Source organism: Acomys minous (genome assembly GCF_964271855.1).
Source record: "Acomys minous genome assembly, chromosome: 8".
Taxonomy (NCBI): Eukaryota; Metazoa; Chordata; class Mammalia; order Rodentia; family Muridae; genus Acomys; species Acomys minous.
In genome coordinates, this window is record NC_140489.1 from 14,712,813 (window position 1) to 14,740,764 (window position 27,952).

The 27,952-nt window shown below is 49.3% G+C and overlaps 1 protein-coding gene and 1 long non-coding RNA gene across 3 annotated transcripts in view; both read right to left on the reverse strand.

Moving 5' to 3' along the window:
- Positions 1 to 19,696, reverse strand: part of LOC311602826 (protein TCL1B3-like) — a 40,539-nt gene extending 20,843 nt beyond the window's left edge. The window contains exons 1-4 of the mRNA XM_084791436.1: positions 19,681 to 19,696; positions 18,509 to 18,694; positions 12,722 to 12,892; positions 11,782 to 11,831 (exon numbers count right to left, since the gene is read on the reverse strand). Of these exons, the coding sequence (XP_084647562.1) occupies positions 11,790 to 11,831; positions 12,722 to 12,892; positions 18,509 to 18,652 (357 nt within the window). The 5' untranslated portion in view covers positions 18,653 to 18,694; positions 19,681 to 19,696 and the 3' untranslated portion in view covers positions 11,782 to 11,789. The remainder of the gene's footprint in view (positions 1 to 11,781; positions 11,832 to 12,721; positions 12,893 to 18,508; positions 18,695 to 19,680) is intronic.
- LOC311602829 lies at positions 1 to 27,952 on the reverse strand. 2 transcript variants are annotated; one of them, XR_014780865.1, is made up of 4 exons: positions 27,774 to 27,952; positions 25,735 to 25,905; positions 24,302 to 24,363; positions 1 to 232 (listed from the first exon to the last, which is right to left on the reverse strand). It is a non-coding gene; the product is annotated as an uncharacterized lncRNA (long non-coding RNA). The 2 variants fall into 2 exon arrangements; XR_014780866.1 differs by lacking the exon at positions 1 to 232 and adding an exon at positions 23,165 to 23,764 and having other exon boundaries at positions 27,774 to 27,950.

Genomic DNA, 27,952 nt, shown 5'->3' on the forward strand with positions numbered 1-27,952 from the left:
GAGGTCCATGACAGAGACACAAAGGGAGCAAGAAAAGCTGTAGCTTGTCCCATCAAGGGAGAAGCCTCAGGACACACACAGGTCGGGCACACAGTAGCAGGTCATTTAAAGTGCAGATCTGGGCAGGCCAGGAAGGACTGCCAAACTTGGAAGTCTAGGAGCAGGCAGAGGAGTGGTGGGCACAGTCTTCACTGAGGACATAGGAGGCAGAAGCTGGCCGGACTGCAAAGAGCTGGAGAAGACAAAGGAGACACTGATTAGACACAGTTTCCCTGAGGAATAGGGTGCTGGCTCCAAGGCTTAGCTTCTGGTAAACCCAGATCTGGCCCTGCCCATGGGCCAAGCTCTACCCTACCAAGTTGCAGCAGATACCCAATGTAGGTCCTCATGAGCCAAAGTCAGTCTCTCTCTCTCTCCTCTCTCTCTCTCTCTCTCTCTCTCTCTCTCTCTCTCTCTCTCTCTCTCTCTCTCTCTCTCTCTCTCGCACACACACACACACACACACATACACACACGACCCCAGAGTGATTAACCTTGAGGGCCAAGGTCACTGGGTTCCAGTCTCATCATGGACAGGGCTCTGTGGTCTATAGACCCACAGTTCCAGCACCAGGACCTGTTTGCTTAGCTGTGAAGGGGAACCCTGGACACCCACAATTGTTCCCAGGGCTGAGGAGTGGTGACTATGATTCAGTGAGGTCCTCTGCTTTCTGTGGGATGTGCTTACAGTGCTCAGATCCAAAGCAGAAGGGTGATGGGCAGGTGGCCACACAAGGAAAGCTCAGGGAGGGAGGCCAGCACTGCCTCCTATAAAGAGGGAAAGGCTGCTGGTGCCTGTTGGACCTCAGCAGTGAGGGGTGTGGTCCCTGACATACCAGCCAGCCGCCACTCTCACCATCAAATAAGCCTTAGGACCAGTTTTTTTGTGGTGTCGAACTGCAAGAGAGAGAACAGCCATCAGGATCTTGGGTGACACAAATCTAGCCAGCTTTGAGACAATGATCATTGACACTTGAGGCAGGAGGAAGGGGTTGGGGGCAAGCAAGTGGCTTAGTCTGTGGATTTGTAGCCAGATAGAAGCATTACTTCCACACCCAACATACTGGGCAGAGGTGCCCACATGTGTGCCCACAAGCATTCTCTCTCCTCCCCCATCCCTGTTCCCCTCCGTTGTACCACAGCCTCCTCCTTGGACAGGAAGGTAAACAACAACAGAAGTATCCTCAAGGACTCCCTGAAACTGAACAGATTCACCTCGCCCCCATCTGCCAGAGGAAGCAAAGCCAAGCAGCAAGGACTCAGACCAGAGACCCCAGAAGCAGCAGAAACCAGCCAAGCTGCCTGCAGAGCTTTAGACAGCTGAGGGACCTGGACAAGACACTGCCCTGCAACCTGCTGAGCTGCCTGTAGGCTGTGCAGTGTGCTCCAGGGCCCCAGCTCTTGTGAGCTGTCTGTCATCCATCTGGGGTAGCTTTGGTGATGCAGTTGCCTTTGAGTCATTTCTGCTCCTGTAAGTGACCCCTCACCCATATTCCTACAAGTAACCCCAATAAAACTCATTGGTTCACAAGGTGGACTTTGGTGGTCTCCTTACATTGTTATTTTTGGTTCCCTATGTGTGTAGATGAGTATGCTTTGGTGTTCCAGGAAAAGATTTGTCTTACAACACACACATCTACCAAATCCCCTACCAAAAAAATGAACCAAGGCTCTAAAAAGAGCCCTTGAAGGAATATTTGGATGAGGTGAGTCAAGAACCTCCCTGGTGTTAGGGACAGGAGGAAAATCATTTGATACCTGGTGGCAGCATTCACCTTGAGGGACCAAACACTTGCCTGGGTATATTCAACTACCATCCAGGACGTGGCGTTTGATCCCCTGTATGTTACTTCAGAGCTTATCTCCCACCTCCTAGGTAGATGGGACAAAGTCGTGGGCCAAAAAGACATAGAGTCCGAGGGTGATCTTCTCAGCAGCCATAAGTAGACAGTCATACGGACTCCATGCTGTAAGGAGTAGAGGAGAGCAATGCATTAGTGGCAGGATTCCATCAGCCATGCCTGGGTACCAGCCTAGCTCCTTTGCTGCATGGGTCAAGGTCAGAAGCATAGGTTTCAACAGTCTAACCTCAGCCTTGTCTCCAGAACTTCTCTCTTCTTCCCTAGGACCTGGGATGTCTGGTCCTCTGCTGCTCTGTCTGACCCAGGACTCGCTCCAGCCATCCTGGCTCAACCTCAATGCATCTCCCAAAATGTAGCCATAGGTTCTAGGCTGGAAGCACCTTTTGCTGGTTGTGCAAATGCATATTCCAGGGCCTGGTGGCAATGGCTTTACCAAAATGCATTGTAGTGTTGATGGTGAGCTTCATGTGCCATTAAAAATTACCTCAAGACCCATCTATACCACTCCTGGGTATAAACTGAAAAGATGCTCCACCATTCAGGAGTTCACTTACTCAACTATGTTCATATCAGCTTTATTAATAATAGCTAGAAGCTGGAAACAATCTAGATGTCCCTCAGCTGAAGAATAGATAAAGAACCTGTGGTACATTTACACAGTGGAATACTACTCAGCTTTTAAAAAGAAAGCAATCATGAAATTTGCAGGCAAATGGATCGAACTTGAAAAGATCATCCTGAGTGAGGTAACCCAGACTCACATGGTATGTACTCACTTATAAGTGGATTTTAGACATATAGTACCGGATAAAAACACTACAATGCACAGACTAAAGAAGATAAGTAACAAGGAGGATCCAAGGGAGGATGCTTAAACCTCCCTCATAATGGGGACTAGTATAGACAGAGGTAGCAGTTGAAGAGAGGGAACAAGTAGGAGAGGAAACAGAGATATGAGGGGGGAGCAGACCTGGGGAGAACGGGGTGGGAAGACAAAGGGCCTGTAGAGAGAAGAGAAACCATGGGCAGGCGCATCTCTGTGACAAGCTGGAGACCTAAGTCATGGGAGGCTCCCAGGGGGATATGAGAGGGACTCTTGCAAAGACTCCTAGTAGCAGAGGCCATAGAGACTGAAGAGGACACCCTCTAACTAGACAAGTCTCCTGAAAGAGGGAGGAGAACACCCAACCACCCACCAAAACTTCTACCCAAAAATTCACCCTGCCTACAAGATGTGCAGGGATAAATATAGTACAGATAGAGCTGAGATTGAGGGAAGGTCCAATCAATGACAGGCCCAACCCAAGACACACCCTGACCTTATTAATGATGCTCTGCTACACTTGCAGACAGAAATCAAGCAGAGTTGTTCTCTGAGAGGCTCCACCTAGCAGTGCCTCAAAACAGATGGTGAGATGCACAGGCAAACACTGAGTGATGCATAGAGAACCTTGTAGAAAATTGGGAAAGGGGGGGAGGAGAAAAGGACCTGGAGGTGACAGGAGATCCACAAGAAGACCAACAGAGCCAACTGGCTGGGTGCAAAGGGGCCTGACAAGACTAAAGCACCAACAAAAGACCTTGTATGGACTGGACCTAGGCCTGCTACAAAGATGTAGCTGAAGGCCAGCTCAGGAGTCACCTGGGTCCCCTAGTAAGGGAAATGGGAGCTCTCTCTGACATGGACTCTCTTGCCAGATTTTCAATCACTTCCTTCTGGTTGGACCTCCTTGCCAGGCCACAGGGGAAGAGGGCACAACTCAGTCCTGATACTACTTGGTGAGCCTGGGAAAGGGGGATGTGAAGAGGGTCTCCCCTCTTCTGAGGAATAGGGGAATCAGGTGAGGCAAGAGAGGGAGGTTAGGGCTGGGGAGTGAGGACGGATGGGGCTATGGCCAGGATGTAAAGTAAATAAATTAATAAATTATTTAAAAAGAGAGAAAAGAATAAATGAAAATTTTAACCCTGAGTCAACACAGAAAGCGACAAAGTTAAAAAGTTGATATAAGCCATAACCGAGGCCTCTAAAACAGAAAGCCTGTCTCAAACTTCCCTCTGCCCTCCTTACACATGCCTTCGTCTTTACTTACTGAAGACACACACTTTCATGTGTCATACTATGGCAAGTCATTTTCCCAGTTACCATCCTGATGTCTGCACAGTCTGTCTCTTCTGTCTGTGTTCTGACTTTAGGGTGGAAGGGAAGAGGAATAGCCATGAAGGAACAGACCAAGGAAGCACAGGACCTCTCCTAAATATGGTGGAGGAGAGGGTTTATTGTAGATAAAGGGGACAACAGAGACACTAACAGAGATGCCTGAGTGAGTCCAGGGTGAACTTAATCCTGAGCTGGGACAAGAAAATAGGGAAGTGTAAGGGAGCAGAAGGATACGGGGAGGAGGAGGGGAAGGGAGAAGAGAGCAGAGGAGAATCCAGCCTGGACAGCCTGGGTCAAGAGACTGGCACAGCCAATGGGCTGAGTTATTCAGGGCCCAGAGGAGCTGCAGCTGGAGAAGGTTAGGACAGGGGGCAGGGGATGCCAGCTATTCCCAGTAACAAGCCAGGACTGGGGGACACCAGAAGAACCAGGCAGCCAGAGTCCGCTTTGATGCATCATTAGACACCTCAGTGAGACCTGACACCAGTCCCCCATCTGTACCTCCAGTACAGGGCATGGGACCCACAGTCTCTGCCACACCAAGCACTGGCTTTGCCCTCTAACAACATCCTTGGTCCTTGTGGAGAAGTTTTGATACCTACAAACCTCCATTGCACAGTATGTTATGCTCCCAGGTTCCTTGTGGTCTGCAGCCACAGCCCAGGGCAGTTTTCAGTCAGAGTGATGATCTACAGCACAGCAGATCACGTGACCCATTAGGACTTCCCCCATGTCCCCTGGTCACTTTCCAGGATAAGGACCCCTTGTCTGTTCATGGCTTCCCCAGGCCATTCAGTGTGGGAGCAACAGCAGCAGGTGAGTTCTTAATTTTCAGAAAAATCAGATACCAGTGTGTGTTTGCATTCACATCTGCTCCCTCCAGGTCATGGGGCTCCTCCTGGATCTGCCTTTTTCCTGACCTGGAGAACTCCTTCTCATCCCACAAAGCCCAGCTGTGTGTAAAGCTCTCCCAGCAGGCTCCCTCTGACCACCTGTACCTCAGGCCTCAGCAGAAGGGCTCCCTTCATCTGTGGAGAAGCCTGTGCCTGTGAGGCCTCCAAAGCAAGGGCTCAAGGGGCTGGGCTAAGTATGGACAAGGTTTTGTTCAGTGACCAGTGTTAGCTGTTTCCTGACAGGATGATAACAGCCCCTCAACACACACACACACACACACACACACACACACACACACACACACACACACACACACACACACACACACACATCCCTTAGCCTGCAAGGATAATGATTGAGGTACAGCCTGTCTGGATGCCAAAAACTCACCATGGTATGAGCTGGCTCATAAGGACAAACTGTCACTTTTGCAACCACCCAGATTCCGTTGTTCTCGTCTTCATAGACGCCAGTTCGTAAACAGATCAGCATGTGCGGTGGTGTCCCAATGGCAGGAGCCGCTGCACAAGCCATAGTAAGGAGCTCAAGTGTTTGGCTATGTCCTTAAAATACAGTCCTGAAGGAGCAGGACAGAGAACTCACCACACCTTGCAGCAGGGACAGTGGGGGGAGTAAACCCAGTTCACCTGCACCTGGGCCAGGAGCTCAGCTCACCAGATGCCCTGGGCTCTCAGGCTAGCCCTCTGGAGAGCACTCTCTGTCCCTTGCCCACACTTGAGGGAATTGTTCTGACCAGCACGTGTCCAGCAGGTCTTCATCAGCTCCCTCCTGTCAGCTGACCCTCTGTATGTAGGCAGTGGTTCTCAGCCTTCCCAATGCTGGGGCCCCTTAATGCAGCTCCTCATGCTGGGGTGACCCCCAACCATACTTATTTCAGTTGCAACTTCATAACTGTAATTTTGAAACTGTTATGAATCCTAATGTAAAAAGTTGGGAGCTGGAGGCTGTAAAGGGGTTGCTATACACAGATTGAGAACAGATGCCCTGGTCTTATCCAGGCAAGACCCACCTGGGGTAAATTCCTTCTCCTGGAAAGCGAGGACACACCTCAGATGTTTGGGATCAAGATCAAATAAAATGTGCTTGGGTTGGCATGGAGTGATGGGTCTTCTTCCTAGCCTTGCCCTTGGCACTGGAGTCTGACTACCCACATGGTCGGGCCATCTCCTTAGCTCTGCTTTGCTGAGGCCACAGGAGGACTGTCCTAAAGCAGCCAGGTGATGTCAGCACCCTATGCTCTGAAGACAGGGTCAATATGCCCTTCTCCTTTGAGAGCCCAGAAGACAGAATCTTCCTATCCTGGCCCCGATCATGAGGAACACCTGTGCCCCTGTGTTTTCCCTCCCTCCTCCCCCTTCCTTCCTTCCTCCCTCTCCCTTCCTTCCTCCTTCCTTTCTCTCTCCCTACTTCCCTCCCTTCCTTCCTTCATCTCTACAGCGCCTCATGTAGCCCAAATTGTCCTCAAACACACATTGTAGCTGAGGATGAAGATCAATTCCTCATTCTCCTGCCTCGGCTTCTCTAGTGCTGGGATTACATCACCGTGCCCAGTTCTGTTTGGTGCTGGGAATCGAACCCATGACTTCGCACATGCTAGACCACCATTCTATCAACTGATCTCCACCCCAGACCCATGGCAGGCATTTCCTAGATATCCTGGCTAAATGTGGAGCCAGGCAATCAGCTCCTGCCTCCTAGTTCTGGCCCTAAGTACCTATCCTGACTCCTTCAATGCTGGACTACAGTGTAGCAGTGGAAGTCACAAAAACCGTTTCTTCCCTAGTTTGTATTTTCTCATGGTGTTTCATGGCAGCAATTGTAACCCTAACTAAGACACTAGGCACTGTGTTTCTGACTCCTTGCAACTGTACTCTAGAGCCTGCAAACTCATTTCACAGACAAAGAAACAGACGCATGAGTGGTGTGACTTCAGTGGATGGCCGGCACTGGGAAGCTGTGACTCACCTATTCTTGGCTCTGACACTTTGCTGTCAGCCTTACATGACTCCCCCAGAGTCTGATGGGCATCCAGGTGGAAGCTCAGAATAAGTCCCTGGGTGAGAGGGATGTGCACAGAAGTCAGACCCTTTCTCCTTCAGCTAGTCTTTGTCCAAATCACGGCTGACAGGCGCTTATGTCTCCTAGCCAACTTGCCCCTCTCTGCTGCCTGGCATGGGAAGATTTTGAGCAGTGCAGGCTTCCCTCCAGGTCCTTTCTTGCCCAGAGATGAGCTCTGTCCTGCAATGCTGTGCTCCACCAGCAGAGGGAGTCCTCTCCAAGCCCTAGGTATTAACTGTGGCTTGGGGCAGAGAGGTTCTGGACAACAAAAGGTGACACTGTGCTGGCCTTGCAGGGCTGAGGCAGGGGCACTGTGCTGTGAGCACACCTTGCTCAGCCACTCCAGGTGACTGGGCCTAAACACCAGGCACACTGAGGTAGAGCGCCTAAAGCACAAGGCATGGCTGGATGGGAAGTGAGCCAGCAGCAGTGGATGGAGAAACACAGAGGGAACTGAGGGTGTGCAGAGACCACACAATGGTCAGGCTCCTGTGACAAAGGCTCTGACCTCTCTGTCTCTCCTTGATGTATGATTCACCAAGATGGGAGCAGGAAACCTCACATCCCCGCCACCACCTCCCACCACCTCCCAGGATGCCTTCCTCACCCTGATGCACTGTATCTCCTCAAACCATGAGCCAGAAGAGCCTCCTCTTTAAGTTCTTTCTCATCAGATGTTTGCTCAGCTTTGACAAGAGTGAGCAGTGAGCCTGGATCCCCATCCCTGGCGTTAATGGTGCATCTTACCTCTGGGTTAGCGCTGTCATCTTCCAGGCAGGGTCAGCAAGAAACAAGCTGTGAAGGATGCTTGTACTCATTGCCTGCCAGTGTCCTTAGCACAGACTACTAACCTTTCTGCAAACGTGTCCTGTGTTGGACTCCACGTTCTCCACCCTTCGTTTATGCACCCCATTCCTGTATGTTAGTCTTCTCTCTCAAAGTCCCTTGTGCCTGGATGCTCAGGCCCATAGCAGGCTGTGGCTGAAACAGTACCTGCTGAGAGTCATTGGGTTATGTCTATATTGCTCCTCTGCCCTCCCTTTCTTCTCATCCAGAAGGTTCCCAAATTTTCTCTCACACACAACATTCACATTAATTTTCAGGATCAGAACATGCAAGTAAAAACTCTTTCTTTGTTTTATTGTATTTATAAATTAATTCAGAAAATATACCTTTTCCTGAAAGGGTTTGAAATATCAGCTTGAGCTATTATAGTAAACCTTGTCTGCTAGCTTTATTAAAATTGCTCCAAATATATATATATGAACTGAGGTGTGGAAGTGAAATGCCCTGTTTCACAGGACAAGTCTACAATCTGGCCACTTTCCAACTAAGGCTTGTCTGCCATATTTTGGGTTTGGGTTATTTATTTATTTATTTTGTTCTTTTGTTTTTGTTGTGTTTGGTTTGGTTTGGTTTTGGTATGACACAAGTAATCTCTGTAAAACAGTCTGGCTTGCTTGTACTGGCTTTGTTGGCCAGGCTGGCTTTGAACTCTCAAAAATCTGCCCTATTTGATACCCTGATGAGTACCTCCTCTTCTTGCCTGCTGTACTAGAGTTTTAAAATACACCTCACAAATTTTCAGTTAACTTTCTCTGTGGCTTTGTATGCAAAGGAAAGCCATGGTGTTTACACCTAGAATTTATAAACATTTAACTTGCCAGGTTCTCCTATTGGTTCAAGGGAACTTGAGAAGGTTATTTTCCTCACAATAAAGCACACACCCTTCACTACACAATAGGGCTCTTTGTAAAATTAGTAAATTGCTTTTATTTCCTCAAAACATCTCTCAAGTCTCACCATCAGAAAGGAAACAGGACTTGGTTAGTTTTCTCATACATTCTATGAGGGTTTCCACTTAGACTGGACTCACCACATTGAAAAACTGAGGCACACCTCTGGGATGTTTGGGGTGAGGCACATCATGAATGTATGCATGCATCCCATGGGCTGTGAGTTCCAGATGAATACAAGAGGGAAGGAGAAAACAGGAACGCCTTCCATTCCTCCATGCCCTGCCTCACAGTGATATGAACTGAAGTGCTTCCCACAGCCCTGCACAAACCGGACAAGTCTTTTCTCTTTCTTAAGTCGTTGACATCTGGATATTAGGCACAGCAGTGAACTAACACAAACTCCCAGGTCTCCTCTCCCACCACCTGCTTGTCCAGATCTTGTTTCTTCTAGCAGATGCTGTTCTCCATGGAGTAATATGGTCTGGGATCTGTTCCTTTAAGATGGACAGTGTCTTCCCTATTTCCTCCAAGTCCAGGCTTGGGTGGAACTGTCTCCTCCACCAATCGCTGTGTCCCCTTGTTTCTGAAGAAGAATTGAGCAGCTCACCCTCAAGGCCAGGGAACATTCTCACTAGAGCAGGCCATGCAGGCAGCAGGAGCCTGCAGCAAGGGGAAGCTGTTCACTTCAGGGTGAGCAGGAGGCAAAGCTGGGGAGGCTGGATCTCAGCTGGCTCTCCTTCTCCCTGGTTTTTATTTCATTCAGACCTGCAGCCCATGGAGAGGACACCCTCCCCCCAGTGTGCTCTTCCCTTTCAGTTCTCTTTGGATCACATTCAAGATGCACCTAGAGCCATGCCTCAGTAGCACCCTAGGTGACTCTGAACCTAGACAATAGGCTAAAGAGGGGAACAGAGTTTCCGAGAGACCAGTGTCCCCCTTCAATTCAGGTTCCCACAGGAAGAGGCAGTATCAGGCTTCTAGGCTAGGTCACTTCTGAATGTACCCTTAGGATGCTCCTTGTACTGACCCTTTGCCTACATGTACCAGTACATCTCAAGGGCAGAATTGTCAGCTGGAAGCAACCTCCACTCCCAACCCACAGTAATGTGGCAGTGTCTGAAGACATCTTTAGTTCAGTGGGCAGAGGGCAGGGATGCTCTGTTCATCCTATGTGCTCACCAGAACAGCCCAAGACACAGCAGGATCTGACTCAAATGCCCTGGGAGCCCACTTCTGAAGGCCCGCTGCACAGAGAGGTCCAGAGAGCAGCCTGGCTTGCCCTCAGAGCCACCATACATCTCTCTTTATCCAGAATTGTCTCCAAGGCCTCAGACTTTCTGCCCAGAACAAGGGAAAACATCTCTGGGTTTGAAAGCCTGCCTTCCTCCTCCCTGTGGTCCTGTCTCCTCTTGTGTGAGTCCCTGCCCTCTGCTCATCTCACTGTCCTCAGAGAACTCCTAGAGCCCCTGCTGAAGTTGCATCTCAAGGCTGATCTTACAGCTGCTGCATTCCTTGTATTGTTTGGGGATTTTCCATCCCCAAGGTCATGAACATATTTCCCTATATTTTCTGCAAACCAAAGATGAGATCTCTACCAGGATTTGGTGGCATACACCAGCAGAAGGCAGAAGCAAATACATCTCTGTGAGTTCATGTCCAACCAGGTCTACAGAGACAGTGACACATTGTCACCTGTCACTGACCACTCCCCTTCCTCCATGTGGCACTACACCTCCTTACCTGGTGTGAGCCCAGCTTCATCCAGCTCCCAGGCTGCCTCCCTTCTAGACCTTCCCCAGGTACCCTGCTGCAGAAATGGACCACAAACCACTCTGCCCAATGTGGAAATGTCTACAGGAGGTCACTAAATATTCTGCATACTAGAATGTGGATAAAAAGATATCAGACACTACAGAATCCCCCCAAAAAATGTAGTAAAATTTTATTAGATATAAAAGCAAATTGGGTGTGGATGGGGTTAGGGTCATCATCACTTGTAGGAGGCAGGGATCTGAACACGTTGGAGGAGAACCCAGGTGCTCCCTGTCCATGTCGCACTGTGCCCTCAAGCTACTGAGCACAGTGTCCTCTACCCAGCACTAGGTGGACTTCTAGCCAGTGTTAGCAGCTCAAGGCACACAGGGCCTGGACTCCCTATCCGTACCTGCTCCTGAGGTGGAACAGGGCAGATCTCCATCCACAACAGTACTGGGAGCCCAGGAAGAGGATTCAGAGGGAGGAAGGGTCCTAACAAGTGCCATCTCTGAGGTCCGCGCCAGAGGCACAAAGTGGACAAGAGAAGCTTCAGCCTGTCCCCAGCCTCAGGACACACACAGGTCAGGCACACAGTAGCAGGTCATCTAAAGTGCAGATCTGAGCAGGCCAGGAAGGACTGCCAAACTGGGAAGTCTGGGATCAGGCAGAGGAGTGGGTGGGCACAGTCATCACTGAGGGTATTGGGGGCATGAGGGTGCTGGTCTGCCAGGAGCTGGAGAAGACAAAGGAGACACTGATTAGCGATTCCCTGAAGAACTGGGTGCAGGATCCAAAGCCCTGGGCTCTAGCCAACTCTACCCAGCCAGGGAGAGCTGCTGCAAAGCTGGGGCAGATACCCAGTGTGGGTCCTCTTGAGCCAGAGTCCCACAGCACTGCAGTGACTGACCTTGAGGGCCATGATCACACAGTCCAGTCTCACCACAGCAAGAGCTCTGTGATCTTAACACCCACAATTCCAGCACCCGGAGCCTGTTTGCTTAGCTGTGAAGTGGAACCCTGGACACCCACAATTGTTCCCAGGGCTGAGGAGTGGTGACTATGATTCAGTGAGGTCCTCTGCTTTCTGTGGGGTGTTGCTTACAGTGCTCAGATCCAAAGCAGAAGGGTGATGGGTGACCACACAAGGAAAGTTCAGGGAGGGAAAACAACACTGCCTCCTATAAAGGGGGAAGCCGGCTGGTGCCTGTCTGACCTCAGCAGTGAGGGTGTGGTCCCTGACATACCAGCCCAGCAGTACTGTCATCACCATGCCAGCTCTAGGATCATTTCCTGTACGTTTCCTTCCTGCAGGAGAAAGAACAGCCGTAAGGATTCTGGGTGACACTCATCAGGCCAGCTCTGGGCAATGATCCATTCAGACCTGAGGCAGCAGGAAGGGGTAAAGAGTGAGAGGGGACCTGGTCTGTGAATCCCATAGCTAGAGGGGAACATTACTTCCACACTCAACACGCTGGGCAGTGGTGCCCACATGTGTGTTCATGTGTTCTCTCTGCTCCATCACTGTTCCCCTCTGTTGTGCAACAGCCTCCTCCTTAAGCAGGAAGTTAAATAACAAAAATATTCCTCAAGAACTCCCTGAAACTGAACGTCTTACTTTGGCCCCTCCCTGCCAGAGGAAGCAAAGCCAAGCAGCAAGGACTCAGACCAGAGACCCCAGAAGCAGCAGAAACCAGCCAAGCTGCCTGCTGAGCTTTAGACAGCTGAGGGACCTGGACAAGACACTGCACTGCAACCTGCTGAGCTGCCTGTAGGCTGTGCAGTGTGCTCCAGGGACCCAGCTCTTGTGAGCTGTCTGTCACCCATGTGGGGTGGCTTTGGTGATGCAGTGGCCTTTGAGTCATTTCTGCTCCTGTAAGTGACGCCTCACCCATATTCCTACAAGTAACCCCAATAAAACTCATTGGTTCACTAAGATGGACTTTGGGGGTCTCCTTACATTGGGATTCTTGGTACCCTATCGGGGGTGAGTAGACATGTACAATTTGTGGTCCCAGGAAAAGTTTTGTCATACAACATATACACTTCTATCCAATCCTCTATCAAAAGTGGACTGAGAGCTCTAAAAAGAGCCAGGAAAGCAGATTTTGATGAGGGAAGATAAGAACCTCCCTGGTTTTGGGGACAGGATGAAAAGCATTTGATATGCACTGCAGCTTTCCCTTTGAGGTACTTGCCTGCATATGTTCCACTATTCTCCAGGAGGTGTTGTCTGATCCCCAGTATGTTAGTGCAGTGAATAAATCGAATACCACGGGCATCATGTTCAATGTCGTGGACTCAGGGCCTACGATCCCCCGGGGTAACCTGCTCCGCTGCAGCAAGTACATAGTCGTACCAGCTCCATACTGAAGGGAGGAGAGGGGAGAAGTACATTAGTGGCAATATTCCATCAGCCATGCCTGGGTACCAGCCTAGCTTGTTTGCTGCAAGGGTCAAGGTCAGAGGTACATGTTTCAACAGCCTGACTACAGCCTTGTCTCCAGCACCTCTGTCTTCCTCCCCAGGGCCTGGGATATCTGGTGCTCTACTGTTGTCTCCAGCCCAGGACTCCCTCCAGCCATCCCTGCTCATCCCCAGTGCATCTCCCACACATGTAGCCACAGTTTCCAGGCTGGAAGTACCTTTCATTGGTTGTGCACACACAAACCCATATGCACTTACATCCAAGGGCCTGGTGGCAGTGGCTTTACCAAAAGAAATGCAATGTAGTGTTGATGGTGAGCTTCAAATGCCATATAAAAGAGCTCTACCTCAAGACCCAAAAAGACACTCCACCATACAACAAGGTCACTTGCTCAGCTATATTCATAGCAGCTTTATTCATAATGTCTAGAAGCTGGAAACAACCTAGATGTCCCTCAACTGAAGAATGGGTAAAGAACCTGTGGTATATTCACACAGTGGAATACTACTCAGCTTTTAAAAAGAAAGCAATCATGAAATCCGCAGGCAAATGGATCGATCTTGAAAAGACCACCCTGAGTGAGGTAACCCAGACTCACATGGTATGTACTCACTTATAATTGGATTTAAGCCATATAGTACAGGATAAACATACTACAGTGCACAGACTAAAGAAGATAACTAACAGGAGGGTCCAAGATGCTTAAACCTCCCTCAGAATGGGAAATAGTATAGACAGAGGTAGCAGTTGAAGAGAGGGAACAAAGTAGGAGAGGAAACAGAGATATGAGGGGGGAGCAGACCTGGGGAGAACGGGGTGGGAAGACAAAGGGCCTGTAGAGAGAAGAGAAACCATGGGCAGGCGCATCTCTGTGACAAGCTGGAGACCTAAGTCATGGGAGGCTCCCAGGGGGATATGAGAGGGACTCTTGCAAAGACTCCTAGTAGCAGAGGCCATAGAGACTGAAGAGGACATCCTCTAACTAGAAAAGTCTCCTAAAAGAGAGAGGAGAACACCCAACCACCCACCAAAACTTCGACCCAAAAATTCACCCTGTCTATAAGATGTGCAGGGATAAATATAGAGCAGATAGAGCTGAGATTGAGGGAAGGTCCAACCAATGAGAGGCCCAACCCAAGACACACCCTGACCTTATTAATGATGCTCTGCTACACTTGCAGACAGAAATCAAGCAGAGTTGTTCTCTGAGAGGCTCCACCTAGCAGTGCCTCAAAACAGATGGTGAGATGCACAGGCAAACACTGAGTGATGCATAGAGAACCTTGTAGAAAATTGGGAGGGGGGAGAAGAAAAGGACCTAGAGATGAAGAAGATCCACAAGAAGACCAACAGAGTCAACTGGCTGGGTGCAAAGGGTCCTGACAAGACTAAAGCACCAACAAAAGACCTTGTATGGACTGGACCTAGGCCTGCTACAAAGATGTAGCTGAAGGCCAGCTCAGGAGTCACCTGGGTCCCCTAGTAAGGGAAATGGGAGCTCTCTCTGACATGGACTCTCTTGCCAGCTTTTCAATCACACCCCCCTGGTTGGACCTCCTTGCCAGGCCACAGGGGAAGAGGACACAACTCAGTCCTGATACTACTTGGTGAGGCTGGGCCTGGGGAAGGTGAAGGAGTTCTCCTCTCTTCTGGGGAGTTGGGGAGCTGGATGCGGAAGAAAGAGGTTGGAAGAGGGGCTGGGAAGTGAGGAGGGATTGGGGCTACGGCCAGGATGAAAAGTGGATTAAGAGGGAAAAAAAGTGCATCACTTAAACTGGAGTCAAGACAGAAAGCACCAAAGTAAAAAGAGTTGCTATAAACCATAGCTGAGGACCCTGAAACAGAAATGCCGTCACAGACTTCCTATTACTGTATTCCTACGTACATTTTCATCTTTTCACACTGTGCCAAGTCATTTTCCTAGTTATCCTAACGTCTGCAACTCCTGTCTCTTCTATGTTCTCAATTTTAATGGAAGGGAAGGAGAAATAGCAAAGACAGGGCAAAAGTCCAAATAGGCTTGTCACTTGCTATTGTACTGAATAAAGTTTTATTAAAAATTGCCATTGTCTCTGGATGCTTTTGCACTAAGGTGACACAGGGCAGTGTTCCTAAGTCCTCAGTTTCTCCGGAATGGAAATCTTGCCTCTGAGGCCTCTGATTGAAAAAAGGCCATTTTTTAATAGATTTATTTATTAGTTATACAGTATGCTGCCCACATGTGTGCCTGCCCACCACAAGAAGGCACCGGATCTCATTACAGGTGGTTGTAAGCCACCATGTGGGTCCTGGGAATTGAACTCAGGACCTTCGGCAGAGAAGGTTCTCTTAACCTCTGAGCCATCTCTCCGGCCCTTGAAAAAGGCTTTTGATCCCTGCTGAGCTCACACTGGCATGATCCTGTCCCACCCTGCAAGCAGTTGTATGTATGAACGCTTATATTTACATACACAGGGCAGACACACATGTGAGTGCATGTGGTGTGTATATGTATGCCAGCCTGTGAGGCCAAGGAGGACTCAGATGTCTGCTCCACCACTCTCTCTGTTATGCCTTTGCAATAGGGTCTCTGTCTAAAGTCTCCATAGCACTGAAGTTCAGGCAACAAAGCCACACCTGACTTTTTATGTGGCTGCTGGGATCCTAATTCAGGTTTTTGTTTGCTTTTAAGATTTATTTACTTTTTATTTGTATACTTATATGAGACAGATTCATTCTGTGTAACTCTGGCAGGCCTTAACTGTACAAAGATATGCCTGCCTCTGGTGTGTGTGTGTGTGTGTGTGTGTGAAAATGTGCATCCAATTTCTTAGTATGCTAGTTGAGAGAGACAGAGAGAGGGAGGGAGAGAGGAGAGACAGAGACAGAGAGACAGAAACAGGAAGGGAAAAACAGAAGGAAAAAGAAAGAGAGAGACGTGCAAAGCTGGACCTAATATTGCAACTAGGAATCCATATCTTCTCAGGAGGTTGAGGCAGGAGGATTACAAGTTCCACTCCTACCTGTGCTACAAAATGAGTTCAAGACCAACCTGGGCAACTTAGTGAGACCCTGTTGCAATGTAAACAGTCAAAGGAAGGTTGGAACGTGCCTCAATTGTAGAGATTTCCTAGCACGTTGCAATGTCCTGGATTAATCCCCAGTACATATGTTTTAAGATGGAGGTGGGGGTAGGGGGTGGGGGGTGAAGGTGGGGGCATGGGAGTTAGAGGGAGGGAGAGAGAGACACAGACACAGAGAGAGTCAGACAGAAAGACAGAGTCAGAGACAGACAGACAGAAAGACGGAGAGAAAGAAAGACAGACAGAAAGAAGTGTCTTAACCAGAGAAATAACTCAATGGCTACTTATAGGCCTAAAGTTGCTATGGAGTTTACATGCCGATTTCTGTCTCAATGTTGTGCAAACAATTCTCCCAATTGTTCCCTGGTATTCCAAAAAGCCACTTACAGGCAGTTGCTGAGCGGGTGAGAGAATAGGGCTGGACTTCCTGCCAGCCAAGGGAAGAGGAGTTGAAGGATGAAGTAGGGGATTCAGCCAGAAGACTGAGCCTAGGGAAGAGGCTCAAGAAAGATCAAAAAGAAAGAACTGCAGAGGGGAAAGCTATGAAGTGCAAGGATAGCTGGGATGTTTGCTGGGAGTAAGACAAAATAACACAGACGTTAAGAACAGAGTAAGACCGCTCAAGACTGTGTTGTGTAGCTTTATAAACAAATATGAAACAGTCTCAAAAATTATTTGTGTGATAGCCAGGTTAAGAAATAAGCTAGGAGAAACAAACTCAGTTTTACATAAAAAAAAATAATAACTATAACAGTTATCTGTGCCTCAATTACGCCATTCTTTCCAGTCCCATGAAAGCCTTTCCCTGGCCACTGCGGCTAGTGGCCAGCAGTCACAGGACAACCCCCCCCCAGCCCTTCTCCAGAGCCTCTCCAGTCACTCACCCTCTAGACCCTGCACTCCCCCCTTCCTCCCACCACAGTGCTTTCAATCTGTGACATCATCCACAGGGCACCCACAGGATGTGTCCCTCAGCAAAGCTCTGCCTGGGTCCTGAGCTGCATCCTTTCCCAGCAGCCATGAGATTCTCCTCCTTTCAAACTCAACTCTACAAGAAGCTCATCTGGCTCCTGCATGGTTCCTCTCTGCACACTTGGGACCAGTAGCTGCTTTAGCACAGCCTGGCCCTCATTGTAGTATGGTGGCCAGACATGTGACTGATTTAATTGACAACACACTATTTCCCATGGAGTCTGCCTCATTACACTCTATCAGCATTCTCTCCAGGTTTTTTTTTTTAACTGAAAATATTTGATCCAAAACTTTTCTATTCTATATTTGTTATAGGTTGAAATAAAAATGCTTATCTGCTACTTTCATTTTTTTTTAATGGAGCTTCAGGTGAAATACTTCCTGGTTATATGAATGTTCATTAACATATCAGAGTTGGCAACAAATTAATGTAAAAAAAAAGACTAAAACAAGGAAGGTAAGGACCTTTCCTAGGTATGGTAGAGGGGAAGGTTTATAGTAGATAAAAGAGCATAGACAAAAACAGAGACACTGAGAGAGTCCAGAGTGAACATAATCCTGAGCTGGGCCAAAGGAGGAGGGGAGGGAGGGGAGAGGAGAGCAGAGGAGAGGAAGGAGGGAGAGGGAACGGGGAGGGGAGAATCCAGCCTGGACAGCCTGGGTCAAGAGACTGGCACAGCCAATGGGCTGAGTTATTCAGGGCCCAGAGGAGCTGCAGCTGGAGAAGGTTAGGACAGGGGGCAGGGGATGCCAGCTATTCCCGGTAACAAGCCAGGACTGGGGCACACCAGGAGAACCTGGCATCCAGAGTCCACTTTGATGCATTATTAGGCACCTCAGTGAGACTAAACCAGTCCCCCATCTGTACCTCCAGTACAAAAAGAGAACCATACTTTCTGCCACATAGAGCAAAGAGTTCACCCTTTAGTACATCATTGGTCCTTGGGGAGAAGTTTTGATACCAGGAAATTTTCATTAGAGAATGTTTTAACAATCCAGGAGAGTTTTCAATCAGAGTGATGATCTACAGCACAGCAGATCACGTGACCCATTAGAACTTCCCCCAAGCTCCCTGCTCACTTTCCAGTGTAAGGACCCCTTGTGTGTTCATGGCTGCCCCAGGCCATTCAGTGTGGGAGCAACAGCAGCAGATGAGTTCTTATTTTCAGAAAAATCAGAAACTAGTGTGTGTTTGCATTCACATCCTCTCCCTCCAAGTCATTGGGCTCCTACTGGACCTGCCTTTTTCCTGACCTGGAGAACTCCTTCTCATCCCACAAAGCCCAGCTGTGTGTAAAGCTCTCCCAGCAGGCTTCCTCTGACCACCTGTACCTCAGGCCTCACCACAAGGGCTCCCTTCATCTGTGGAGAAGCCTGTGCCTGTGAGGCCTCCAAAGTATGGGCTCCAGGGATTGGGTCTAAGAATGGATGATAACAGTTCCTACACACACACACACACACACACACCCTATCCCACAAGGATGCTGGTAAGGTTACGGCCTCTCTGGAGCCCTAGAACTCACCGTTCTGTGAGGATCCCGTGGAGGACGAAGTGACACTTCTGTAACCACCCACTTTCTCTTGTGCTCATCTTCATAAACACCAAGTCCGGAACACTGCATTTTGCGTGGGGGTAACCACAGCGGACGTGCCCGTGCAGAAGCCATAGTAAGAAGCTCATCTGTTTGTTGCCTCCCTAAAATACAGTCCTGAAGGGGCAGGACAGAGAACTCACCACACCTTGCAGCAGGGCCTGGGGGGAGTAAACCCAGTTCACCTGCGCCTGGGCCAGGAGCTCAGCTCACCAGATGCCCTGGGCTCTCAGGCTAGCCCTCTGGAGAGCTCTCTCTGTCCCTTGCCCACACTTGAGGGAATTGTTCTGACCAGCACGTGTCCAGCAGGTCTTCATCAGCTCCCTCCTGTCAGCTGACCCTCTGCATGTAGGCAGTGGTTCTCAGCCTTCCCAATGCTGGAACCCCTTAATGCAGCTCCTCATGTTGGGGTGACCCCCAACCATACTTATTCTCCTTGGTTCACAAACTGTAAATTTGCTAATATTACGAAAGCTAATGTAACTGTTTGTGGAGAGAGAGAGTCTGCAAAAGGGTTTGCGATCCAAGGTTGAGAAGAGGTGCCCTGAGTGATCTGGGCAAGACACACGTGGGGTAAATTGTTCTCCTGGAAAACAAGCAGACACACCGCAGAATTTTGGGCTCAAGCTCAAGTAAAACCTGCTGCATAGGATCAAGGGTCTTCTTCCTAGCCTTGTCCTTGGCCCTAGAGTCTGACTACCCATGTAATCTGGCCATGTTCTTAGGTCTGCTTTGCTGAGGCCGCAGGAGGGCTGTCCTAAAGCCATGCCCTAAAGCATCCCCATGATGTCAGCACCCTGTGCTCTGAAAAGGGTCACTATGCCCTTCTCCTTTTGAGAGCCCAGAAGCCAGAATCTTCCGATTGTGGCCCAAAACAAGTAGAAACCGATCCTCCATCCCTATCCTCACGTCCTTCTTCCTTCCTTCCTTCCTTCCTTCCTCCATCTCTCAGCAGTGTCTCAGCTGAGGGTGACCATGAATTCCTCATTCTCCTGCCTCAGCTTCTGTGGTGCTGAGATTACATCACTGTGCCCAGTTCTGTGCGGTGCTAGCCATCCAACCCATGGCTTGGCCCATGCTTGATTCCCAGTCTATCAACTCACCCCCAAAACGCATGTCAGACAATTCCTAGGTGTCCTGGCTAGTTTCGTGTTAACTTGACATAGGCGAGAATCACATGATAGGAAGGAAGAACTATTGAGAAATGCCTCCATAGCATCAGGCTGTGTGCAAGCCTGTAGGGAATTTTCCTAATTAGTGATTCCTGGCAGATGGGCCAGCCTATTGTGGAGGGGCCATCCTTTGAGCTGGTAGTCCTGGGCTGTGTAAGAAAGGATGAAGAAGCCTAGGGGAGCCAGCAGGAATCAGATCTTGCCTCCAGCTTCTGCCATGTCTAAATACCTGTCCTGACCTCCTTCAATGGTGGCCTACAATGTTGAAGTGGAAGCCACAAACCCATTATTTCTCTAGTTTGTATCTGGTCATGGTGATTGACGGCAGCAATTGTAACCCTAACTAAGACACTAGGCACTGCATCTGTGTCTCCGTGCAACTGTACTCTAGAGCCTGAAAACCATTCCCCAGAGGAAGAAACTGAGGCAGGAGTGGTGTGACTTCAGTGGGTGGCTGGCACTGGGAAGCTGTGACTCACCTATTCTTGGCTCTGACACTTCACTGTCAGCCTTACATGACTCCCCCAGAGTCTGATGGGCGTCCAGGTGGAAGCTCAGAATAAGTCCCTGGGTGAGAGGGAGGTGCACAGAAGTCAGGCCCTTTCTCCTCCAGCTAGTCTTTGTCCAAATCATGGCTGACAGGTGCTTATTTCTCCTAGCCAACTTGCCCCTCTCTGCTGCCTGGCATGGGAAGATTTTGAGCAGTGCAGGCTTCTCTCAAGGTTCTTTCTTGCCCAGAGATGAGCTCTGTCCTGCAATTCTGTGCTCCACCAGCAGAGGGAGGTCTCATCAACCCCCAGGTACTAAGTGTGGTTGGTTGAAGGGAGTTGCAGACCACAGAAAGTGGCGCCAGGCTGGCCTTGGGGCCTGAAAGAGGGGCACTGTGCTGTGAGCACACCTTGCTCAGCCACTCCAGGTGACTGGGCCTAAACACCAGGCACACTGAGGTAGAGCGCCTAAAGCACAAGGCATGGCTGGATGGGAAGTGAGCCAGCAGCAGGGGACGGAGAAACACAGAGGGAACTGAGGGTGTGCAGAGACCACACAATGGCCAGGCTCCTGTGACAAAGGCTCTGACCTGTCTGTCTCTCCTTGCTGCCTGATTCACCAAGATGGGAGCAGGCAACCTCACATCCCTCCCACCACCTCCCACCACCTCCCAGGATGCCTTCCTCACCCTGATGCAATGTATCTCCTCAAACCATGAGCCAGAAGAGCCTCCTCTTTAACTTGTTTCTCATCAGATGTTTGCTCAGCTTTGACAAGAGTGAGCAGTGAGCCTGGATCCCCATCCCTGGCGTTAATGGTGCATCTTACCTCTGGGTTAGCGCTGTCATCTTCCAGGCAGGGTCAGCAAGAAACAAGCTGTGAAGGATGCTTGTACTCATTGCCTGCCAGTGTCCTTAGCACAGACTACTAACCTTTCTGCAAACGTGGGGTGTGTTGGACTCCACATTCTCCACCCTTCATTTGTGCACCCCATTCCTGTGTGTGTGCGCCATCTTCTCTCTCAGCCTCTCTGTGCCTGGATGCCCAGGTCCCTAGCAGGCTGTGACTGACACAGTACCTGCTGAGAGTCACTGTGTTGTGTCTATATTGCTTCTCTACCCTCCCTCTCTTCTCTCCCAGAAGGTTCCCAGCTTTTCTCACACACACAACATTCACATTAATTTTCAGGATCAGAACATGCAAGTAAAAACTCTTTAAGCTTTGTTTTATTGTACTCATAAATAAGTTCAGAATATACACCGGCATGTGAAATAGCTTGGGCTATTATACTAATCCTTGTCTGCTAGCTTTATTATAATTGCTCCATTTATATATATGTAAGGGAACCGAGGTGTAGAAGTGAAATGCCCAGTTTGCAGGACTGGTCTACAATCCTGCCTGTCTTTCCATCTAAAGCTTGTCTGTACTCCTTGTCAAGTGGTTTGAAATTTTGTTTGTTTTGTTTTTGTTGTTGTCTCTTTTTTTTGTTTTGTTTTGTTTCATTTGAGACAGGGCTTCTCTGTATAACACCGAGGACTGTGCTAGACTCGAGTTGTAAAGCATGCTAGCCTTGAACTCTCAGACATGTGTCTTATTCTGCCTCCCAAGTGCTGGTATTAAAGGCTTGCCAGAAGGTTTAATGTTTTAAATGCCACTTCACAGATTTTCTGTTACTTTCTCTTTGACTTCGTAAGCAAAGAAAAGCTGGAGTGTTTACACCTAGAATTTACAAACATTTAGCTTACTAGATTCTCTTATAGGCTCAAGGGAACTTGAGAAGGTTATTTTCCTCACAATAAAGCACACACCCTTCACTACACAATAGAGCACACTGTATAATTAGTAAATTGTTTTTATTTCCTCAAAACATCTCTCAAGTCTCACCATAAGAGAGGAAATGGGACTTGGTTAGTTTTCTCACTCATCCTGTGATGGTCTCCTCTTTGACTGGACTCATCTCTCTTCATCCTGTGTGCTCACCAGAAGACCCCAAGACACAGCAGGATGTGACCCAAATGCCTTTGCTACCCACTTCAGAAATCCTGCTTCAGACAGAGACTCAGAGAGCACCCTGGCTTGTCCTCAGAGCCACCCTACAACTCTCCATATCCGAAATTGTCTCCAAGGCCCCAGACATTCTGTCCAGAACAAGGGCAAACATCTCTGGGTTTGAAAACCTGCCTTCCTGCCAGGCGGTGGTGATGTGCGTCTTTAATCTCAGCACTTGGGAGGCAGAGGCAAGTGGATCGCTGTGATTCCGAGGGCAGCCTGCTCTACAAAGTGAGTTCAGGACAGTCACAGCTACACAGAGAAACCCTGTCTCAAAACACCAAAAAAGAAAAATAGAAAAAAGAAAACCTGCTTTCCTCCTCCCTCTATTCCTGTCTCCTCTTGTGTTAGTCGTTGCCCTCTGCTCATCTCTCTCTCCTCAGAGATCCTCTAGAGCCCCTGGTGAAGGTGAATTTCAGGGCTGATCTTACAGCTGCTGCATTCCTTGTCCTGTTTTGGGCTTTTCTATCCCCAGGATCATGAACATATTTCCCTGTATTTTCTACAAACCAAAGATGAGGTCTCAACCAGGGCTTGGTGGCATACACCAGCAGAAGGCAGAAGCTGGTACATCTCAGAGTTCAAGTCCAACCAGGTCTACAGAGACAGTGACACATTGTCACCTGCCACTGACCACTCCCCTTCCTCCATGTGGCACTACACCTCCATACCCGGTGACAGCCCAGCCTCATCCAGCTCCCAGGCAGCCTCCCTTCTAGACCCTCCCCAGGTACCCTGCTGCCAAAATGGACCAGAAACCACTCTGCCCAATGTGGTAATGTCTAGAGGAAGTCACTAAATATTCCTTTAATTTTTGGGAGCCAACTCCTGCTTTCTACTAGAATGTAAGTAAAGACAGACTGGACAGCACAGAATCTTTGTAAAAGCTGTAAACTTTAATTAGTTAAAAATCAAGATGGGTGTGGGGTGGGGTTAGGGTCAGCATCACTTGTAGGAGCCAGGGATCTGAGCACATGGGAGGAGAACCCAGGTGCTCCCTCTGTCCATGTCCCACTGTGCCCTCAAGCTACTGAGCAGAGTGTCCTCTATCCAGCACTAGGTGAACTTCCAGCCAGTGTTAGCAGCTCAAGGCACACAGGGCCTGGACTCCCTATTCATAACTGCTCCTGAGGAACCTACAGACCAGAGCCACCTGAGGTAGAACGGGGCAATGTCCAACCACAACAGTACTGGGAGCCCAGCAGAGGGGTTCAGTGGGAGTAGGCGTTTTAAGAAGGACCATCTCTTAAGTCAGATACGGAGGCACAAAGGGGTCAAAAGATGCTTCAGCTTGTCTCCAGCAAGGGAAAAGCCTCAGGACACAGGTCAGGCACACGATAGCAGGTCATCTAAAGTGCAGATCTGAGCAGGCCAGGAAGGACTGCCATACTGGGAAGTCTAGGAGCAGGCAGAGGAGTGGGTGGGCACAGTCTTCACTGAGGACATAGGAGGCAGAAGCTGGCCGGACTGCAACGAGCTGGAGAAGACAAAAGGAGACACTGATTAGACACAGTTTCCCTGAGGAATTGGGTGCTGGCTCCAAGACTTGGACTCTGGTAATCCCTACTCTGGGCCAAGCTCTACCCAGCCAGGGAGAGCTGCTACTAAGCTGGGGCAGATCCCCAGTGTAGGTTCTCTTGAGCCAGAGTCACACAGCACTGCTGAGTCATTGCCTTGAGGACCAAGGTCACTGGGTTCCAGTCTCATCATGGACAGGACTCTGTGGTCTATAGACCAACAGTTCCAGCACCAGGTCCTGTTTGCTTAGCTGTGAAGCGGAACCCTGGACCCCCACAATTGTTCGCAGGGCTGAGGAGTGGTGACTATGACTCAGTGAGGTCCTCTGCTTTCTGTGGGATGTGCTTACAGTGCTCAGATCCAAAGGATCAGGGTGATGGGTAGGTGGCCACCAGTGAAAGCTCAGGGAGGGAGGCCAGGACTGCCTCCTATAAAGAAGGAAAGGCTGCTGGTGCCTGTTGGACCTCAGCAGTGAGGGGTGTGGTCCCTGACATACCAGGCCAGCAGCTTCTGTCATCAACATTGCACCTCTAGGACTATTTCCTGCGTGTTTCCTTCCTGCAGGAGAAAGAACAGCCATCAGGATCTTGGGTGACACAAATCTAGCCAGCTCTGACACAATAGCCCCTTCCCACTTGAGGCACCAAGAAGGGGTAAGGGCCAACAGAGGACCTGGCCTGTGCCATCCACAGCCAGAAGCAAGCATTCCGTCCACAGCCAACACACTGGGCAGAGGTGCCCACTTGGGTGCCCACGTAAATTCTCTCTCCTCCCCGATCCCTCTCCTGCTCTGTTATCTAGCAGCCTCCTCCTTGGACAGGAAGGTAAACAACAACAAAAGTATCCTCAAGGACTCCCTGAAACTGAACAGATTCACCTCACCCCCATCTGCCAGAGGAAGCAAAGCCAAGCAGCAAGGACTCAGACCAGAGACCCTGTGGAGCTCACGCCACTGCAGTACCGAGTCGAGGGTGAGGGACTGCAGATTTAACTCGAGCGCACACACGCACGTCACACACACACACACACACACACACACACACACACACACACAAACCCAGCGGGTCCTTCGTACTAAGAGAGCAGCAGCTGCAGCAACAGCCGCAGCAGCGGTTTATTATTCTCTTCCCAGAGTTCCAAAGAGCCTTCTTATAGGCAGCAAAACAAGAATCCTCCTCCCAGGTGAAATCCCTCAAGAGGTGATTGCACACAGGAGGAAAAGTCTCGAGGAAGGAAGGGGTGCATTCTCAGAGCAGTAAACATGACTAGCTAACCAAGATAAACACAGACATGGAAGCTGCTAGAAACAGGACATGAAACAGTAAGACAGGAAGGCAGCCCAGTTGGGCCTGGTTCCTACAAGACCCCAGAAGCAGCAGAAACCAGCCAAGCTGTCTGCAGAGCTTTAGACAGCTGAGGGACCTTGACAGGACACTGCACTACAACCTGCTGAGCTGCCTGTAGGCTGTGCAGTGTGCTCCAGGGCCCCAGCTCTTGTGAGCTGTCTGTCACCCATCTGGGGTGGCTGTGGTCATTCAGGAGCCTTTGAGTCATTTCTGCTCCTTTAATGACCCCTCACCCATATTCCTACAAGTAAGCCTAATAAAATATATGGGTTCACCAAGATGGACTTTGGTAGTCTCCTTACATTCGTATTCTTTGCATGGGGGGAGGGTGAGTAGACATGTACAATTTGTGGTCCCAGGAAAAGTTTTCTCATACAACCTACACACCTCCACCAAATCACACACACACACACACACACACACACACACACACACACACACACAAAATGGACCAAGGCTCTAAAAAGAGCCCTTGAAGGAAAATTTGGATGCGGAGGAGTTAAGAACCTCCCTGGTGTCGGGAACAGGATGAAAATCATTTGATACCTGTTGCAGCATTCACCTTAAGGTACCAAACACTTGCCTGGCTATGTTCCATTAACATCCACATTGTGGCGTTTGATCCCGAGTATGTGTCCTCAGATTCTAACTCCCAGAGCTCAGGGAGATCGGTCACTTCTTTAGGCCAGGAGAGTGTGAGCTCCATGGGGAATCTGTTCAGCTGCAACAAGTGGACAACCATATCGATTCCATCCTGGACAGAGTAGAGGGGAGCGGTACATTAGTGGCAGTATTCCATCAGCCACACCTGGCAACCAGCCTAGCTTGTTTGCTGCAAGGGTCAAGCTCAGAGGTATATGTTTCAACAGCCTGACCCCAACCTTGTCTCCAGCACCTCTGTCTTCCTCCCCAGGACCTGGGATGTCTGGTCCTCTGCTGTTGTCTCCGGCCCAGGACTAGCTTTAACCATCCCTGCTCATCCCCAATGCATCTCCCACAATGTAGCCTGAGTTCCCAGGCCAGCAGTACCTCTCACTGCTTGTGCACACACAATCAGGCATGCACCCATATCTCAGGCCCAGTGAGGCAATGGCTTTACCAAAAACAAATTATATATAGAACACTATGGTGAACTTCATGTGTCTAAATAAATGCAAAACATAAACATGAGGCAACGCAGAAATCTATAAAGTAAAACTGTTGCTATAAAGTATAATCAAGGGCCATGAAACAGAAAGCCTGTCGCAGACTTTCCACCACTGTCCTGATAAATGTCTTCATTTTTATGAGCTAAAAGACACACAATTTCATCTGTCTCGAAGTGGCAAGCCATTTTATTGGTTACTGTCCTGATAGCTGCAAAGTCTCTCTTCCGTGTTCTCAATTTTGGGGGAAGGGAAAGGAAATAGCAAAGAAGAGCAAGGGCCCAATTAGGCTTGCCACATGGTGTTGCGTTAAATAAAGTTTTACTCAAAACTGACATTGTTTCTGGATGCTGAGATCACTCTCAGATGGTCCTGTCCCAGCCTGCAAGTAATTGTGTGTGAGTGTGAACCCTTACACTCACACACAGAGCAGACACACATGTGAGTGCACGTGCTATCTGCATATATGCCAGCCCGTGAGGCCAAGGAGAACTCAGATGTCTGCTCCAACACTCTCTCTGTTATGCCTTTGCAAGAGGGTCGCTGTCTAAAGTCTCCATAGCACTGAAGTTCAGATAACAAAGCCACATCTGACTTTTCATGTAGCTGCTGAGATCCTAATTCCGGCTCATAGGGTGTTTGTTTGTTTGTTTGTTTTTAAGATTTGTTTAGTTATTTCAGACAGGATCTCTCTGTGTAGCCCTGGCTGGCCTGGAATTGGCTATATAGACTAATCTGGCCTTAAACATGCAGGGATGTGCCTGTTTCGTGTGTGTGTGTGTGAAAATTCAACAATGCATCCAATTTCTTAGTTTGATGTGAGAAAGGGGAGAAGGGGGAGCAAGAGGAGAGAGGAGGGAGGGAGAGAGAGAGAGAGAGAGAGAGAGAGAGAGGGAGGGAGAGAGAGAGAGAGAGGGAGGGAGGGAGAGAGAGGGAGAGAATTGTTCAAGGGCTCCCCATGCCTCAATTACTCCATTCTTCCTAGTCCCATGGAAGTCCTTCCCTGGCCACTGAGACCAGTACCAAGCACAGTCACATGACAACCCAGACCATCTCCAGAGTATCCAGTCACTCACCCCTCAACCCAGCAGCAGCAGACGAGTTTTCAGAAAAATCACAAACCAGTGTGTGTTTGCATCCATACCTGCTCCCTCCAGGTCATGGGGCTCCTACTGGACCTGCCTTTTTCCTGACCTGGAGACCTCCTTTTCATCCCACAAAGCCCAGCTGTGTGTAAAGCTCTCCCAGCAGGCTCCCTCTGACCACCTGTACCTCAGGCCTCAGCACAAGGGCTCCCTTCATCTGTGGAGAAGCCTCTGCCTGTGACGCCTCCAAAGTAGGGGCTCCGGGACTGGGTCTAAGAATGGACCCAATTCTGACAGGATGATAACAGTTCCTACACACACACACACACACACACACACTTCTCACAAGGATAAGGGTTGGGCTTTTTGCCTGTCTGGACCCAGGAACTTACATTTGGGTGATACGGCTGGTTGTAACAAACTGACATTTTTTTAACAACCCAAATTTCCGAGTTCTCATCCTGATAGAAGCCAGGTCTTAACTGCTTCAGTGAGCATGGAGGTGACCCCAGGTCAGGAGCCGCTGCAGAAGCCATAGTAAGGATCTCAAGTGTTTGGCTCTCTCCTTAAA